Source organism: Zingiber officinale, chromosome 6A (genome assembly GCF_018446385.1).
Source record: "Zingiber officinale cultivar Zhangliang chromosome 6A, Zo_v1.1, whole genome shotgun sequence".
NCBI classification, from domain to species: Eukaryota; Viridiplantae; Streptophyta; class Magnoliopsida; order Zingiberales; family Zingiberaceae; genus Zingiber; species Zingiber officinale.
In genome coordinates this window covers 120,517,535-120,535,543 of record NC_055997.1, presented here as the reverse complement: position 1 = coordinate 120,535,543, position 18,009 = coordinate 120,517,535, and the positions used below count along the sequence as shown (strand labels likewise).

General features: G+C 39.6%; 4 protein-coding genes across 5 annotated transcripts; 2 read left to right on the top strand and 2 right to left on the bottom strand.

The window, feature by feature from the left end:
- Window positions 1-124: 124 nt before the first annotated feature.
- LOC121997777 (protein HIGH CHLOROPHYLL FLUORESCENCE PHENOTYPE 173, chloroplastic-like) lies at window positions 125-6,889 on the top strand. 2 transcript variants are annotated; one of them, XM_042552401.1, is made up of 17 exons: window positions 125-277; window positions 1,229-1,486; window positions 1,589-1,750; window positions 1,854-1,904; window positions 2,139-2,273; window positions 2,362-2,385; window positions 2,503-2,614; window positions 2,913-3,038; window positions 3,160-3,209; window positions 4,573-4,731; window positions 4,807-4,902; window positions 4,990-5,105; window positions 5,396-5,519; window positions 5,617-5,730; window positions 5,818-5,898; window positions 6,448-6,618; window positions 6,702-6,889. In XM_042552401.1, exons 1-16 carry the CDS (start codon window positions 218-220, stop codon window positions 6,592-6,594), a joined length of 1,815 nt encoding a protein of 604 aa, XP_042408335.1. In that variant the 5' UTR covers window positions 125-217; the 3' UTR covers window positions 6,595-6,618; window positions 6,702-6,889. The 2 variants fall into 2 exon arrangements, with proteins under 2 accessions (XP_042408335.1, XP_042408334.1); XM_042552400.1 differs by having other exon boundaries at window positions 6,448-6,889.
- Window positions 6,890-7,481: 592 nt separating this feature from the next.
- On the top strand, window positions 7,482-9,590 carry LOC121997778 (B-box zinc finger protein 22-like). The gene is made up of 3 exons (XM_042552402.1): window positions 7,482-7,917; window positions 8,444-8,857; window positions 8,999-9,590. Exons 1-3 carry the CDS (start codon window positions 7,522-7,524, stop codon window positions 9,227-9,229), a joined length of 1,041 nt encoding a protein of 346 aa, XP_042408336.1. The 5' UTR covers window positions 7,482-7,521; the 3' UTR covers window positions 9,230-9,590.
- A 253-nt stretch (window positions 9,591-9,843) lies between these two features.
- LOC121997776 (BES1/BZR1 homolog protein 4-like) lies at window positions 9,844-12,632 on the bottom strand. Its single transcript, XM_042552399.1, has 2 exons — window positions 12,216-12,632; window positions 9,844-11,081 (listed from the first exon to the last, which is right to left on the bottom strand). Exons 1-2 carry the CDS (start codon window positions 12,429-12,431, stop codon window positions 10,275-10,277), a joined length of 1,023 nt encoding a protein of 340 aa, XP_042408333.1. The 5' UTR covers window positions 12,432-12,632; the 3' UTR covers window positions 9,844-10,274.
- A 700-nt stretch (window positions 12,633-13,332) lies between these two features.
- Window positions 13,333-16,801, bottom strand: LOC121997775 (protein GRAVITROPIC IN THE LIGHT 1-like). The gene is made up of 2 exons (XM_042552398.1): window positions 16,418-16,801; window positions 13,333-14,972 (listed from the first exon to the last, which is right to left on the bottom strand). Exon 2 carries the CDS (start codon window positions 14,955-14,957, stop codon window positions 13,518-13,520), a length of 1,440 nt encoding a protein of 479 aa, XP_042408332.1. The 5' UTR covers window positions 14,958-14,972; window positions 16,418-16,801; the 3' UTR covers window positions 13,333-13,517.
- Between the last annotated feature and the right edge of the window lie 1,208 nt (window positions 16,802-18,009).

The window sequence follows — 18,009 nt, the reverse complement described above, 5'->3', positions numbered from 1 at the left end:
TAGTATGATCCCCTTCCTAAAGGTACCGTAAGCGAGAGAACTAACGGATGCCGTCTGATTCAGTCGGTTCAACGGTCACCGCTTGATTTCTGGATGATGAGTGCTTCAATCTCTTCCTCAATCCTCAGTTGTGTGGTTCACGTTCCTTCTCAAAGCTTTGATCTATTACTCGGCATTTGCACCGACAAAGGTTATGGTCGCTTGGCTTTGCTGAGAAATGGAGTCTTGCTACTGCCTCTCAGTGCTGCCCTCAACATCGTCTCTTCTCAATCCTCAGGTATATGTCTTGAAATCTGAGTTATGGTGTTAAAGACCTAGGGAAAGTTTGATATCTTTCGTATTCGTTGCGATTAATATGCATGCTCTCATTTTCTTTTCATTTTTGTAAGATGGGACAAATTTACTGGACAAACTAATATTTCTTTAACTAATCTCGTTTGTAATCCGGGGTTTGCTTTGCTTTTTCCTAGCATGTTAATATTGTTACTATTTTGCATCTATTATGCCAATGGAAATTTGTTTCCGGGCAGAATTATTCTTCGTCTCATTCACACACACACACACACATAGATTGAGTGAGAGAAGTTAGCTAAAATGGGACAATTAGGAAATTGGACTCCAATTGTTAAAAGATGACTTGGGTAAGCAAGGAGTATTTGTGAAAATGGATGTTTAAGTGTTGCTTGGACAATTAGTTCTTCTTCAAGGATCGTTATGGTTTAACTTACCCAGGGAATTTGGGATCCTATGGATGAACATAACTGTAGATTAGATTAACTTAGGAGTAAATCCTTTATTTTTACAATCGAAAAGCTAGTTCTGGTGGTATAAGTCCTGATATATGTTGTATCTTGGTTAATTATTTTTCTCAAAAAAGTGGTAACTGTAATAATTGTACTTTAAAATTCTTAAAGATTATTATCAAATTAAAATAATATTCTGTCTTCAATCATAAGACACTATAGTTTTAAATTAATGGTATTCTGAACATATTGTAGCTCATTATGAAAGTCATTTTGGACTTTTGCCTTGTTCTTTCTTATAACGTAATCTGCACAAATAATTTCAGTTGTCTTGGACTTATTCTGTTGATCTATGTTGCAGAAATTTTACTTACACATTAAAGAGCGAATCATGATCCCACTCAAGATTGACAATTTTTTCTGAAGTCTGTGGCGTGGATAATGTCACAAGGCTAAAATGATTCTATTGTTTTTTTTTGCTACAGGGAATTTCTTCATCATACACTTTCAAAAGAAACTATCTCGACTTCCATCAAAAGGTGCTAGTGCTACCCATCTGCACTAAACAATTTTTCCCACATACTAATAGATTGGACCTGTTGCTTCCCAAGCAAACCTTGCCTCTCAAATACACAAGAAAGCACAAGGGAGTCATATTTGCTGCGTCTAATCGGCAAGCTTGGGATTTTGGGAGATTTTTTAGAACTTTGTATTTTTTTAACGGGCCTCCTAATCCTGCCAAGGTTTGCCCTTTCTTTGCGGCATGAAGAGATGCATTACTTTTGTTTCTTTTGTCTGTTGTACTAGTATAAATCCATATAAATGATTAGTTTACATTTGTGTAGTTCATCGAGTCTCTAATTGAGAAGCTATCAAGTTCAGCATCAACTAAACCATTGAAAAAAATGGAAACATCTGGTACAGTGTTGGTAACTGGGGCCACTGGTGGAGTTGGACGAAGAGTAGTTGACATATTAAGGAATAAAGGCCTTCCTGTTCGTGCGCTGGTACCTTATATACACTCCATACAGTTAATTCAATTAATTTCATTATTATTTACCTTGTTCTCATCTGTAGAAGTTTTAGTATTTCTAATTATTTGAAAGTCAGGTTAGGAATAAAGAGAAAGCAAGATCAATGCTAGGACCAGATGTTGACTTGGTGAGATGAATATATCATTTATATTTTTTCTCCATTCACTTTCTTCAAGATCCTGAAATAAAAGGAAAATGGCACTTGGTCGAATGACATACATTGAAAATTACTTAGCAAAAAATTTTTCTTTTAACCTTTCAAAGCAGTTAGATGTCTGTCTGAAAGTATGATCATATCCAAGTTGTTAGAGGTTTTGGGGTTGTACGTAACTGGCAGCTTGCGTATTTTGCTATGTTTCAGATTGTTGGGGATGTCACGAAGACAGAAACACTTTCTCCTGAATACTTCCAGGGAGTGAGAAAAGTCATCAATGCCATCTCTGTAATAGTTGGTCCAAAGGAAGGAGATACTCCTGATAGAGCAAAATACAGCCAAGTTTGTATCTGCTTGTATACAATTTGTATGATTCAACTTCGACAAATGTCTGTTCTGGTTGATGTGATTTGAGTATTATTTGATACAGGGAATCAAATTTTTCGAACCAGAGGTGCTATGATATATCCTTTGTTAACTGTGATCTTTTAGAATTTTCAAACCTCAGACTATTGCACCTTCTATCCATGAAACTTTTAGTGTAACCTTGAAATTCAGTTACATTTGTCAGATAAAAGGAGATTCCCCAGAAAAGGTCGAATTTATTGGAATGAAAAATCTGATAAATGCAGTAAAGAATAGTGTTGGACTGAAGGATGGAAAATTGTTATTTGGGTCCAAAGGTATTCAATCTAAGTTGCAACGTTTTCCTATATTCCAATTTATGAATTTCTTTTACAAATCTTGACTGGGTGTCATACAAAGATTATACTTGGATTCTCTGCAACTAACTTACCTTGCGCTTCAAGATCCTTGGGTTAATATGCCCTTGCTTGTACTGATTAGTCAGTATATCAAATCTGTTTTCTTTTCTTTTATCCGTTTTTGTTATCTATGACCTCCATAATAATTAATTGACCCATTGATTTTTTCATAAAAATTTCTGGAATTGACTAGAAAGTTTTATTTATTCTTGTCTAGGAAATATCACAGGGAAGCTTGCTTGGGGTGCATTAGATGATGTTGTCATGGGAGGTGTTAGCGCAAGCGAATTCCAAGTTGATCCTAACGGTAACGAAGATGGTGGACCAACTGGATTATTCAAAGGTATATCCTTACGCTCATTTTACTCATTTCTTAAGGTGGCCTGAGTTGAGACCATGTCATACGCCATGGTTGCTTAATTTTCCTGATTTTTGTTTCTGAATCTAAATACTCTATTCTTCAGGTGTAGTTTCAACTGCAAACAATGGAGGGTTCACTAGTATCAGGACTAAGGTAAGAGAATATTTCTTGGTTAAATGTTAGCATGATGATCTTTCTTTGATAATATTGACGAATTTGTTTGGCTTCGGAACCATTGTCTGGTAGACATAATATATTTATTGTTTAAATGTTAGCATGATGATCTTTATTTGAGAATATTGAGAAATATATTTGGCATTGGAAGCATTGGCTCGCGAATTTACTGAATTTTTCTTTTGTTTTTTTTTTCATTCACCTTATTGTGACAAGCTGAGCATAAATTAATTATGTTAGAGATCTCTGAATTTTGATGTGTAAATTCCATTGCCTTTGTTAGTCTATTTCCAAAATTTTCTATCCATGATTCCGGAGCATACTCTAAACTGTAATTCCTCTAATGCATAAATTATTATCCTAAACTATCATTCCCATGGTTCTAGCCTCAATAATATGCTGTTCTCTTATATTTTAATCTCACATCTCTTTACATTTGCTACTACTTTCTAATAGCTATGTATTTGTTATAAAACATTCATAATATATTCCTTTTAGTTATGTGCATCTCTAGAAAATTGCATAGCAATTAGTCAAAAATAAGTTCTTTGTAATTTTATGATTAGATAATCCAACATTAATTTTAGGGAGAAAAATGAAAAGGGTGACCATTGTGGAAAATTCATCTAAAGCACGCCCTTTCTTTTCCTCTATCCCTATTGACTCTTCCCTAATTCATAATAGATTTTCATGAAATCCTAATTTGAATTCAAATAATAAAAGATTTGATTTTTTAATTTCTTTATTAAATAAATTTTTTTTTACATAAAGTTACAAAAGTCTAAGAATTTGGGTTTTATACATCTGAATTTTAAGTCTCTAAAATCAAATTTTGTTAACTTCGATTTTTAAAATTTTTCTGGCCCTAATTTACGAAATCTATACCTACAAAGTTCTAATTCTCACCGTAAGTTTTTATAAAGATTCATTTTGTCTGAATTTTATAATTTTTTTTTAACAAAATCCATAATTTACTTCTAGAGAATTTCAATTCAAAAAAATAATATAAATTAAGATATAATATAAACATAATCAATTTTTATAAAATAAAATTTATAACACCACAAAAATTAATTATTTCAAAATACAAACTTTATTTTTTATTAAATCTGGATTTACAAAACAATCAAATGTTTAAGATTATAAATTTCTAACTAATTTAGTATTAAAAATATTATAAATTGAAAATGACAATTTGCAATTTTTAATATAGGAGTAAGAGAGTGATATAGTAAATGGATGATATTTTTTTAAAAGCATGGCACCCCTTTTTAATTTTTTAAAAGGGTATTTTTTTTAAAATTTTTGGCCTTATTGTCATATAATTTGCAATTGGCTCCAGAATTTGTCGGTGCCTGAAGACCTTTCAGCATATGATGGTATTGAAATGAGAGTTAAAGGCGATGGACACCGTTACAAGCTCATTTTACGTACCAGTTCTGATTGGGATACAGTTGGTTATACTGCAAGCTTTGACACTATAAGAGATCAGTGGCAGACAGTAAGTTCACCTTCACTCAAATACTTATTTTTCAATGATCAGCTACTTGGGCTAACCGTACCCTGCTGGATTCAGATAAAGCTACCATTTTCTTCATTTAGGCCTGTATTTCGTGCTCGGACTGTGGTTGATGCTGCACCCTTTGATTCAAGCAATATCATTGCAGTGCAGGCTCGTTTCTTATGCTCTCTCGCTTTCTTTTTTGTTACAAGAAATGCTTCTTTCTTCCCCCTAAATTTGTCTTGCAACCTTATACAGCTCATGTACAGCAAGTTTGAGTATGATGGTAAACTCAATCCTACTTTTGAGGAAGGATCATTTCAGCTTCCATTTTCAAGCATACGAGCGTACATTAACGAGCCTATCACTCCAAGGTATCAGGTTTTCATCATAAAGGCGACCCTAGTATTTAAAAATAAAGGAGATCACACTATTTTAAAAATAAGGAGACCTTACTATTCTAAAAAAATGTGGATGTTTTAGAAGTTAAAAGAATGTGTTACAAAGCTAGCACTACTGCCAAGGTTATATTTATGATCATTAGATAGTATTTTCTGCATAAATAATTTGCATTTGTCATGCACAGAGGGTAGATTAGTTGGCTTATGAGTTTTTCATGTGAATTATGGAAGAACCAGACCTCTGATGTGGCTTCATTAGGCAGGTTCGTACACGTGAGTTCTGCTGGGGTCACACGACCTGACAGACCTGGACTGGATCTCAGCAAACAGCCGCCTGCTGTGCGCCTGAACAAAGAGTTGGACTTTATCCTTACATATAAACTGAAGGTGACTGATGAAGATAACCTGAACATATTTCCATATATCTATTATGGTGAACCATTTTCAAGTTTCAACAAGTTCTTAATATGATTTTTTTCCAAAGGGTGAAGATTTGATACGTGAAAGTGGTATTCCTTACACGATTGTCAGACCATGTGCACTAACTGAAGAGGCTGCGGGAGCTGATCTCATTTTTGATCAAGGAGACAATATAACGGTATTTAAGTCATCAAGATAATCATAATTTTTGATAGCCTAAATCAAGCAGTCTAACATGGAGCTTTGCTATCGCCTATGCTTTCAGGGTAAGATCTCAAGAGAGGAGATTGCACGAATATGTGTTGCAGCTCTTGGAAGCCAATATGCATGTGGGAAGACTTTTGAGGTAAGGGGGTTTTATGTTGACATGTGTTTATAGATTATATCCATAAAGAAATGTCATTAGCTTTCGATTCTTGATTGCAAGTAAAGAAATGTCAAGTAATCGCTTTTTTGACAATGATAACTAATTACATCAGACCTTTTAGATTATGGCTAAATGTCTAGCTTTGTTCTTGTCTCACTTTTTTTTTCCATCCATCCATCCATCCATCCATGTGCCACTGATGAAGTGATTGCAACTTTTAATCGGCAAAACTCTTGCTGGCTATTATTTTATCCTGAAAAACATGATTCTGAATACAGCCCTCATCTGTATACCATGCAATTGGCACATGGATTGATTGCACATGGTTCAGTTCTCAAGCTAATATGATCGATCATATAAAAGTAACATCACATGATTTATTCATGTTGATCGTAGTTAACCAAGGAACTAAAGAAACTATCAATTTAAAGATCTACTGCATTCATTTTAGCGGATTCATTGTAAATGTTAGTTATCTTTTCATATATTCTCTGGACAAGTACTATTGCTCGTCATGTATCCATGCAGGTTAAAAGTACTGTGCCATTTAGCGAACCTTATGTAATCGATCCCGAAAACCCCCCTCCGGACAAGGACTATGACGAGTACTTCAAGAACTTGAAAGATGGTATTACAGGGAAAGAAGCCTTAGAAGGGACCCCAGTGCCAGTTTGATTATTATAACTGCAGTAGAGAATGGTTTGTCCTAAACTAGTTGCCATCTCCAAATTAATATATGCAACTCAACACTCGCATCCATACTGTTCTGATATCGGTTGCAGGGATTGAATGATATAAAAATTCACGGCATCATTCTTTTCTACTGAGGCTTCTGTAAATTGGCAATTCTCTCATCTGACATTTTATAAGCGCCACTTTCTTTTCTCTCCTGTATCTTCCATCCGTATGTAAGGAAGAAGTTTATGATAAAGTCTTAGAATATAGAAATACTTTGGCATTTCAATTCTTATGTAATCTTATTCCTTTGCGACTACTTTAGCTATCGGTTTGACTAACCCAGTATTAAGGAAAACTTATTCTTACTCTGGCGATGAACCACATGGAGACAGGGGATGAGCACTTATTCATTGATCGAACGGATCATATCAGATCATGCATCCTTGAAATCTGACATGATTTAATGTGATTCGTTCGATCAGTGAATGAGACATGGACACGAAGAAAATGGGACAAAGGATCTCATCTGCTACGTTGGCGGTGGTCGAAGCCCGAAGGAAGGAGAATGCCTTAAAAAAATATGGCTTACTGAAACATAGTTTGATTTGACGCGACCTCACATTTTAAACGGTTAATGTAACTCGACCTTTTTTTTTTTTTTGAAGAAATGAATTGTTGTTAAGGGAAGTATAAATGGTAAAATAATATATATGATAGTAATATATACATTTTGAAAGGGAATAAATCAGTAAAATAAAAACGAGATATTTTATATCCGAGAATTGATCTAAACATTCATTTAGATACCAATCCTTGAGGTGTAAAATGATGTATGATTGAAAAAGTGTAGGGTGTAAATTATTAATAATTTGGTCGTAACAGCATCTTGTTTTCGCATACACCGCCTTTCGGGTATCGAGGACTATGCTCTGTCGGCGTCCACCGCGGCACCGCCTCATTCCTCCTTCTTCGTCCCGACCAGGAGAGCGATCCAATGCCGATATAAAGCCTGTCCTCCGCCTCCGAAACATTTCCCTGGTTCTTTGGAAATGGCAAAGCAATTGCGTTATAGAGAATAGAATGGGCGATCTCGATCGGCGGGGCGAAGAAGGGATGAAGATCCAGTGCGAGGCGTGCGAGATGGTAGCGGCCACGGTGATCTGCTTCGCGGATGAGGCCGCCCTCTGCTGGGCTTGCGATGCGAAGATGCACGCCGCTGGTACGCTCGCCGTCGGCCACCAGAGGTACCCGCTCTTCTCCGGCGGCAGCTCTGGCTCTGCTTCTGGTTCCTCTCGTAGGCCCAACTGCGACATATGCCAGGTGCCTTGTTTGATTTCGTGTTTGGTCGAATCTGTTTAGGGTATTGTTCTTCTAAGAAGATTTATAATGAATTCTTCGGGTTGCCCTCTTCCGAAGGTAAATTTTGCTGCGCGATGCTATGATTCTGCTTCACTGCATCAATAGAATAGTAGCGTTTTCCGTATGATGAATCATTGTGAGTTGAGGAAGGTCGAGTGAAAGAAGTAGGCCTAGGTTGAGAATTCTTTATGATATAGCCTGAGCTGAGAATTCTCTTTTACCAATGTGTATACTGATCTTATATCATCATAACATAGGCCCTAGAATTCGACGTGTTTGCTTGTTCATTTCCATGTTTGTTGTCTCACCTAAATGTAACATTTCTTCACCTGTCTTTGTTCTATCTACTAGCTGCTGATTTTATCTTCTGGATTACATCTCAAATTCTGATTCATGATTCTTGTCTATGTAGGCAAACTACTGTTTCCCTTCTTTGTCGATTCCAATTTTACAGCTTTATTTAAAGAGCCTTCGTATGTGTTTCCAGGAAGCTCCTGGCGGCTTCTTCTGTTTGGAGGATCGTGCAGTTTTCTGTCGAAACTGTGATGTTAATATACACACAATGAATCCACATGTCAGAGTTCATCAAAGGTTCCTGCTGACAGGCGTGCAAGTCGGACTTCATTCTGTCAAACCGCTGAATCTAATTGCTAGTCAACATTTGAATTCTGCAGGAAGAGAGCAAGAATCATCACCATCCAACTTGCTGCCCACAAACATGCTGCCTACGCCCTTGCCCAGTGAAACAAATCAAACTCAATCTACCCCTCTAAGCGGGGATCTGAAGCTGCCATCTGTTGGTTGCAGTACTCATAGGAAGACACCTGACTGGCCTCTGGATGATTTGTTTGTGTTTCCTTCTAAGAGCGATCTTCATGTCAATGATCATGATTGTTCGCAGGTACGAGCTTTCTAATTATCTTTCTTATTGTTGTCTATAAGATATCACCATAGCATTACTGGTTTTTGTCCATGGTTGCTAATCCATTCGACTGAAACAACTGAGTACTCCATAGTGTGTAATTATGTGTTTATATTGCAGATCGTCAAGTTGCCGCTAGGAAGCACAGATGGATCAAACTTTTATTGTTCTCCTGGAACAGAGATGGGTTTGGAAAAATGTTTGGACAGTATTCCTGACTTCTCATGGATTGTGCCAGATTCTGCATCACAGCCTACAGTATCAGATTTACGGTTGCAAAAAGACCAGCTCAATTCTTCGTCTCCAAATGGCATCTTGGGGCCGGATGTATGGGATTCTCCAAGATCTTAAACTTCCATATAATCTCATGAAGCTCAGAATGAGGGAGTGAGTCGCCAAAATGATTAATACGGCAACTAGACTCTGCACCAGTATGTTTCTTAGTCCAAGGCGTTTGTATTCTTCAACAGCAACATTGGCATAAGCATTTAGCATTTGTATCCTACTCAAGGGGAGGTCTGTATTTCTTACCCAAAAAAGTGAGGTTTGTATGGCTTTGATGACCTGAATCATGAGTTAGATAAAGAAACAATGTAAAACATGCTCCTTTAGACTTTTAACCCTTTACCTTACTGAGCATGAGAAGTTTTCCATTGTGTTGGTTTATTAAAGTTTTAGAATCATGGTAGATTGATAAGAAATGGATCGAAGGCCACATTCACAATTATGTTTAGTTGATTGGCCATGAAAATTTTAAAAATAGTCATCTGGTCACATCTCAAGAAGTCCCAACTTATGGAATGCCCAATCTTAAACAAATGGGACACTATTCTTGCAATCAAACAAAAGAAATAAAATAAATGAGCAAAGATGGATTTAACCTGTTACCTTAGTGATAATATCAAAGTGACCGAATTAGGCACTATACTGTTCTTACATGACATGGGTCTCAAATGGGAGAAAAATGCAAATGTAACAGAATCACAAATAACATATCGCAGCATCTACCAGTTTTACGGTGCTACAGAAAAAGGGTAAATCAATAACCCATCCGAGGTTTTCAGGCAGGCTTACATAAATGCGTACAATAGCAAGAATAGTACAATGAACCGAAACGATGTAATGTAACTTTAACCTTCAAACTATAAAGCAATGGTCAAAGAAGCCCACTGTAGATGGCAATTATTCTTCCTTCTGATGCACATTTTGGCACCGAGTGCACAGTGAAGTTAAATGCCTCAAACCTAACAGACTTTCTCACAGAATTCAAAGAGGATGGAAGCTGGTTGCATGAAACAATTAGATGCCCATAAGCTCTCTATATGTCTCTTTGAAGGAAACAGAACTTAGGAACATCGTAACAAAGAGGCTTTCAGAATATGCTGCTATCTTTGAATCAATTAGGAGTCTCACCCCTTGTCCTTGAGCTCCCAAGAGTGAGCTCCAAATCATCTGATCCAGATTCCTCATGGATCCTCTCTCCCTTCCAGGGCTTCACAAGTTGACCTTGTAGGTTACTGCCATTGATATTGCTTCCGAAAGCAAACTCATCCGAAATGTTATGGAACATGTGAATATCAGTATTGTGCGGCATGCCAAGCATGACAGGTGAGCTTGTGCCACTCTGCCCTGGAGTCAACATTCTCGAAGAACCTCCACCTGAGAAACCAAACGGGTTTGAGGAAACAAGGCTGAATGTGGGGGATGAAGGAGATCCTGACTCAATCTGTAGTCCTGCAATCCAAGCTGGGTCTGGAATGATCTGTCGTCCAGGACTTGGCGGTGTGGAATTTGGGAGGAAAGTGTAGCTTGTATTCACCCAAGGCGGTTGTGCATTCGGATCATCCCACCCAGTTTTAATACAAGGTGTGTGAGCAGTTGGGGAACTCAAGGGAGGGGTAACAGGCGCACTCATGGAACCACCATGGATGAAAAAAGGGTGTTGGTGTATGAACCTGGATGAGGAAGCACCAGAGGAACTTGAAGAGAGATTCTTAAGCCAAGGGATGAGGGAGTTAGCAGAGGCACCAATGGTCAAATTGTTAGTATTGACAACATAGGATGAAGAAGCAGGACTTGCAAACGACGAAGAAGCAGGACTGGGGTTATACGACGCACATGGGCTTGGCTGGTTCGAAGAGTATGGACTTGCTGAAGTCGAGCCGCCTGCCATATCCATGCGGTCTACTGGAGGTTTACACCCCTGCAGAAGGAAATTGGAAAACCTTCAGTTGAACACTCACATAGGAAGACCCAAAACGACTCTATGTAAGCTCGAATAAGGAGCTTCACTGTTGATGCAGGACAGTAAAGACAAATTGACTCCTCCAAGCAATCCATAAGAAAAGGTTGTGCTTTAACTCCAACTGGCAACACATAACATACTCCTCATAAGGAGTATAAATAGATACAATGACAAGTATCAACAAGCTTTATGCTCTTAGATATAAGAAATTACCATTCAGTTGGAGATGGTTTTGAGTATACAAAACAAATACAAATAAGATCCTTCAAACAAAAGCACAGAGTAATAATTAAAATGTGAAATTCACTTCTTTAAAAGTTAAATCATGTTGGCACTATCAGAATATGGCAGTCACTCTGTATTAGTTTCACTATTACACTCGACTAGTAGGAATCACTTTATGATTGGGTTTAGGCTACCTTCCAATACTCTCATCATCTTGGGCCACATAAATTGCGTAAAGTTCTTTTAGCACTCTTTAAAAACAAGGGAGGAGAATTGAACCTTTGCTTACTCCAAAGTTTTGTTCCGGCTTCTGAGAACAACTATTTCAGTACATTAAACAACATAGACAATTAAAATCAAGGTTGGAAAATCAACATCACGAATCAGTTCCTCTGAAAATTTAAATGATGGAACTATATACTTTGTCCAATGAGAAATTTTGCACTGTGAAAATTATCGAGATGTTTTTCCAGCGACAAAGGCCTAAACTTGACGATCAATTTTAATTTTTAATTTTGAAACTATCAGAAAAAGAGAAGACAAGAAAAAGCATGTTGTTGATATTTTATTAGCACTGGAAACGGGAAGAACCTTAAAGTGATCTTAGCGCGAGTAAAAACGTCAAGTCACGTAAGCCCCCAGAATTCGCGGGATTCACATGAGGCGTGAGCTGTCGTGCATGCGCACGATAGACCATCCGAGATAACCTACGCCAATCTGATCCAATCCTAAGCACTAAATCACTGCGTCTCCACCATGTTAATATGCACCGATATCGATCGTTTTTTCGGCGAAAAATTTGTCCGAACCTCAAAAAGAAGGTATAAGAAGCCGAACAATAATTTAGTGACAAGACATGGAGGGTACCTTGCGATAGGTGGTGCCGTCGGGCTCGACGGCCCACCCGGCCTCGTCGCACAGGGCCTTGAGGACCTCGTTGTTGTCGCAGTGCTTGGGGAGCTTGTAGTTCCCGTGCATACGCAGGCCGGTGTAGATCTTGGCCGCGATCGCACGCCTCCGCCGCTCCCGCCGCCGGTTGTTCTCCCTCTCCCTCCACGTTGGCATCCTCGTCCCGGAAGTCATCGCTTCTCTCCCCTGCGCGCCCGGAGTTCAACCGATCCGCCTCCGATCAGCTCAGAATGCTATTGATCCTCCGATCTAGTCGAACCCTAGCTCAAGGGCAGAAGGGCTCACGGCGAAGGAGGCGGCATGGGCGCCGAGAGAAAGGGTAAAGCGAAGGGATCTGAGAGAGAGAGAGAGGTGAGGTAAGCGAGTGTGAAGCCAGTTGAAACGGTCCCGGTATATGGTTTTAGGGAAACTTTCATTTTACCCCCACCCAACTTATAATTGGAGGGTGTTTTGAAGAGAATACTAAATAATATGGGTCTTTTGATAATCTTTTCGGTTAAAATATTAAACAATGTTAAAAAGTAAAGTATAGTATGAGCGAGGTGAAATCTTCGTATAAGGCTTCGGCATTGGGCTATTAATGGGCCGGCAAGCATTTTCGAAATGCCGGACCGGTTCGAATCAAATGTCGGACCGGTCGAGATTCGTATCGTACTGTTATTTCAATTCGTCATGGAGGGGAGGGAGGGACCACGGGGCGAGCTGAACTGCCCCTCGCTTAACTCGTTCGGCGGGGACTCCCGCAGAGTGGGGCTGTCGCGGCCGGCAGGGGGCGAGAGAGCGGCAGCGCGGTGGAGTCACATGCGGGCGGGGATGATTTGCTCCCCACCCACCAGGCAACTGAATTACAAGCTCGCATTGGCTATTTTAAAAAAAATTTAAGGGGGAAAAACACATAATTGGAGGGGGAAAGGAGAATGAAGGAAGAAGACAATGCAAATTAAATTGGACAATGAAATGAATTAGTTCCAGTGCATGAAATTAGATATCGTATTCCAATATTTATTCACCCCATTCCTATGCAGTTCTATGCCAACAAAAAAAATAGGGGGTCATTAATTAAACTCTAATCCCGTCATTAACAATCGTGTGCGCATGCTTAATGATTACTCCATGGTACAAGAAAAACTAAAACATTGCCATGGCACTTTGTATACGGTCATCGAGGCAAATCTCACCATTTACCCATCTGGGGATGGTCTACCAAAAACATTAATTACAATACCAACGTACCGCTTACGCATCCGTCCGATTACCTGATTATGACCGTCGATGCGGCTCTGAGATCAAGTAGACCTTGCACTGGATCAGCGTTCGGTCTACCCTGAAACCGGGAACCACAGTGAACCCGACCGTCGCGGCCTCGCCGGCACAATCCTTGTCCTCCGCCGCTGTCACGCTCTCCATGTACACCTCCGAGAATCGGCTGCCTCTCCTGATTTGGAAGATCGACCGCTCGATCTCGGCCTCGAACGAGAAGAAGAGGCAGTGTAGGAGCCACATTCGCCGCGCCATCTCGGCGAACCCAGCGATGAACTCCGAGTCCGGTGAGTCCTTGCCGGAGCTCACCGCCGCTCTCTTTTTCTGGTCGCCGAAGAAGGCCGATTCCATTTTCGGCCGCACAAGTGACAAATACTTCGCCCTGCAGAACTGCGCCAGCTGCGATGGCCGCGGGCCGTCGAGGATATGGTTCATTGAGAGAGACTTTACCTGGGTGAATTCGTTGAAGAACTTCCTTCGATCCCACGTCGAGCATTCCCCCAAAACCGAAAGGCCAAAATTTTGTTGGGAGAAATCGGAGAACATCCTCCGGCAGACGTAGGACTCGAAAGCGAAGGTCCTGTGACCGGGCTTTCCCCGGTTAAGGACATCCGCTTGGATCGAGCCTGCGGCGGCATCGAGATTCCAGCCGGCAGACTCCATTTCCTTTTCCATCAACTGGACGAAGGATCGAATCGCTTTGAAGGTGTAGCGCAGAACGGTGAGGAAGTGAGTGGGATTGACGCCGGAGAGGTGGAGGGCGTCGAGAGCAGCGAGGGAGCGATTGGGGTGGAGCTTGGCCTCAAAAACACGCCCCTTTCTTTCGGATTCGAGAAGTTCGGCTCGGAGAGCGTCGATCTCGGATTCTTTGAGCTCGATTTCGTCCTCCAGCTTCCGCGTGGTGACTTTGTAGGTCTTGGTGAGGTTGCGAAACTCCTGGAGCTGTGCGGCGAGAGCTGGTTGCAGGACTGAATTCGTGATGCCGTCGGATTGATTCCTGAAGTAGGACCGCTTGAGCTCAGACATCCGCCGGAGTTCAGCGACGATGGTGGCGTCCGTCGACTGTATTAAGTCCAGGTCATACGAAGACTGCGCCACTTGCAGCTGGGCGTAGGCGGCCTTGAAGGCGGAGATGCTCGCGAAGAGGTTGGCAACGAACGACTCCAAGGCCTCCTGGTCTCTCGAAGAATCCTTCTTCTGTTGCTTCTTCTCGTTTTCAGGTTTCAGGACGTCGTCGCCGGATGATTCAAAGAGGATGCCAGAGTAATCACCGAAGTCTCTACAGAGCTTGAGTTTGCCAATTGCGTCTAAACTGCCGGCGACAGCAACGGTGGCACCTTCAGCAGAGCTGGCGGCAGAGCGGCGCAGGCGGAGGATCTTGGTGACGGTCCGAGCAACTGAACCAAAATTAGGCAGCGGAGCCGCCTTCGCCGGCTCCATATCGTCCTCAAAACTCTGGTGAAGCAGCAACAGAAAGATAGAACAGGAAAATAAAGCAGGAGATCAGTAACATCTTTCAATTAAGAAATGAAAAGACTAAACAAGTTACTTTTGGCCAATCTCTGAGACATCAGATTCTTGCCATTGATTGAAAACACAAAGCATGGACCATCCAAGCTTAATAAGAATTGATTGGAGAAGCCGTGTGTTAAAGATGCAATGTGGAAACACGAAGGTTAAAGAAGAACGTATTCACTATGCTTTGTACACGCACATGAAAGCTCCTCTTCATCTGATAGTTATAATATCCATGAATGGAGATGGAAGATTTCAAGGACATGCCTAAAAAAACTCTCTCGTTCCTAAAGTTGACGTCCCAATCAACTTTGAGAAAATTGTATGAATAAGCATCTGCTGATGTGCAATCTAGTCATTCTGGAGTTGAACAGTCACCGTGTAGAGGTTGAGGAAAAGAAAACGAATTGGTATTGAGAGTTCAATAATGGATGAATCTTTCTAGGTTAATAATGATTTGTTGGCATGAGTTCCACCACCTAACAACTGTTAGATGCAACATAAACCTTTCTCAAAGTTCATAGAATCCACTTAAATTGACTTCTTTTTTTTTTTATCTGCCAAGTGTGTGAATACATAAACAAAACAAGATGAATGCACATAAATAAGCAACTAGAACCATAGCTGATTTACTGGTACCACTAAGAATACAAATGACAGTCAGAGATCATCAAAAACATGAACCAAAACGATTTTTTCATGTTTCTCAGTGAATATAGCTATTCCTCATACTTCTAATCTAATCAGTTTTTTGAATAATTATTGGTCAACAGAGTGTTTTTTACTGGTAAATCAGCTGTAATTGTCTACATTTATCTGCAGCATTTGTCGACATTTTATTTCCTTCTATAATAACATGGCATCAATTGCGGTAAATTTCAAACATCTGCAACAACATTAAATCTGATCAACAGTAGAATAATCAAGCAGGGAATCAGAAGTCTAAAAATCAAGTGTTTGATCTTTCATAAAGCCTAGGTTTTATCATAACTTCCTGAAACAATGATGATCAATCATTACATATGCAGAAGACTAGGAAGAAAAATTTATGATTCCTGAGTATGAGAGAATTCAATATGGTAGGATCTGACAGCAATCATTACAAAAATAAGAATGAATACTCTATCAGAACTCACGAGAAAAGAAAGGGGCAACTTTGATAAAAAAAAAAAGGACAATGGAATCCCCTTAAAAGCTAGGTTAACATTAAAAACGACAATTTCCCCTAAAAACTAAGAAAAATTGGAGCAATATCAGTTTCGGATGCACACTATTTCTCTCTCGTAATCATTTCTCACTCAGGAAAGAAGAACAGGTCGAGGAAATAAGAAATACCTAATGGAACGTTTATGTTCAAGATCTTGCTAGTCACTAGAAGAGTTTACCTTCGTCTGCAGATTGCAGCAGTTCCACTGGCGCAACTCCTCCCAATCTTCTATCTACCTTGCTCCAAGGCTTGCGATTTGGCCGCTATGCTTCAAATCCAGTTCTTGAACCAGAAGCGACCATACGAGTACCGATCAACTGCGGAGCTCGTCAAAGGGCACCAATATCTATGATTTCATCATTGATAATCTCTTGCGCCATAAGTTTCTTCGAGATCCGATGGATGAAGGGGATGAAATGGCGAAGGCGAAGCTAGAGAGCAAGCGAGGCAGATCAGAGCAGGGGGAGGCTTTGGGATCGCGGCGTTGAAAGGAAGCAGGGGAATGAACGACCCGGTTCTAGAAGGATTCGTTGAAATCACCTTCGCTCGTGAACCGTCGAATGCTTCCATTTTTGCTTCTAGATTTGTGCTTCAGGCGATTAATGTGGGAGAATGACCCATTGTTTATTAGCCGTGTTTATAGGCTCTGACGCGTGACTTTGTCTCAGAAATACTACCCCAATTGTGTAAGCTTAATTACGAATATGGTACACAATAACTGCACGTTAAATTTAGAACGCCTAGGGGTGTTTTAGTCATTTAATAAAGTAAAGGTGCACGTGAAGGCAAGCTTTTTCGTAAATCAAACTGGAATTTGATAGAAAAACGGCGGGTTGTCGGGTCTCGCATTGGATCCGAAATGTAGAAATTTTAGTTTCTTTAGGTCCACATGTCAATAGAGCCTGCCCTAGACTTAACACAATCTAAGCTGGAGCTGACTCAAATTTAATTGAGCTGTCTCACTTTTTGTCGGATCATATCAAGCATGATGCTAGGATTTACCATTTGAGTTTATGTTGGTCAAGATTCACTAACACAATTTTTACTAAATCGCCATTATCACATACCAACATTTGCCTAGTTAAAAACATTTTATCCTTTAGCATAAATTCGTTAGACGTGAGATCATCGTTGCTTTAGCATAAATATTTTAGTTTTTTTAATTTTAATTACGAGACATTCTATAGAATGTTGGACTTATATGGAAACAAAATTAAATCACTTTGAATGATAACATTATATGCGTAAGTCATTAAACTGCATTTTAGTGCGACATTAAAATGAATTTTAGTAGACACGTCTACTTAAATCTTATCAATACTTTTATGATACATAGGGACAAAAGATGACATATGGTGACAAAAGATGAATACATCTGTTTTTAACATTTTTGTCAATTCGTCCCAGGTCAACACGGATACTTTTATGACACATGATTTACTCATTTGTAGTCCATGTGTACTAAATTTCATCGTTAATGCAACTTAAGCTGATAGAATAAAAGAAATAATCTCAGTTAGTCTCATTAATTATTTTTGAGATGATCAATTTGATCCAATGAAAATTTTCATCGGCTACTAGGATAAATCGGAAAGCGCACGCGGTGATCAGCTCAGAAGCTCAGCATCCTTTGATTACACTCTCCATTTGATGGAAAATTTTTTATAAATACGTTGTAACTAGAGTTCAAACCATGAATATTTGAATGATAATTTAAATATCTTATTACGATATCATACCCTGGGGTCAACTTAAGTTGATAGCAAAAGA

Coding starts and splice junctions, on each gene's coding strand:
- LOC121997777 (XM_042552401.1), top strand. CDS start 218: ATGGAGTCTTGCTACTGCCTCTCAGTGCTGCCCTCAACATCGTCTCTT. Junction 1,905..2,138: donor TAGGACCAGATGTTGACTTG/GTGAGATGAATA, acceptor GCTATGTTTCAG/ATTGTTGGGGATGTCACGAA. Junction 4,903..4,989: donor GCAATATCATTGCAGTGCAG/GCTCGTTTCTTA, acceptor AACCTTATACAG/CTCATGTACAGCAAGTTTGA.
- LOC121997776 (XM_042552399.1), bottom strand. CDS start 12,431: ATGACTTCCGGGACGAGGATGCCAACGTGGAGGGAGAGGGAGAACAAC. Junction 11,082..12,215: donor ACGGCACCACCTATCGCAAG/GTACCCTCCATG, acceptor TTCCTTCTGCAG/GGGTGTAAACCTCCAGTAGA.
- LOC121997778 (XM_042552402.1), top strand. CDS start 7,522: ATGCTCTGTCGGCGTCCACCGCGGCACCGCCTCATTCCTCCTTCTTCG. Junction 7,918..8,443: donor CCAACTGCGACATATGCCAG/GTGCCTTGTTTG, acceptor ATGTGTTTCCAG/GAAGCTCCTGGCGGCTTCTT. Junction 8,858..8,998: donor ATGATCATGATTGTTCGCAG/GTACGAGCTTTC, acceptor TTTATATTGCAG/ATCGTCAAGTTGCCGCTAGG.
- LOC121997775 (XM_042552398.1), bottom strand. CDS start 14,957: ATGGAGCCGGCGAAGGCGGCTCCGCTGCCTAATTTTGGTTCAGTTGCT.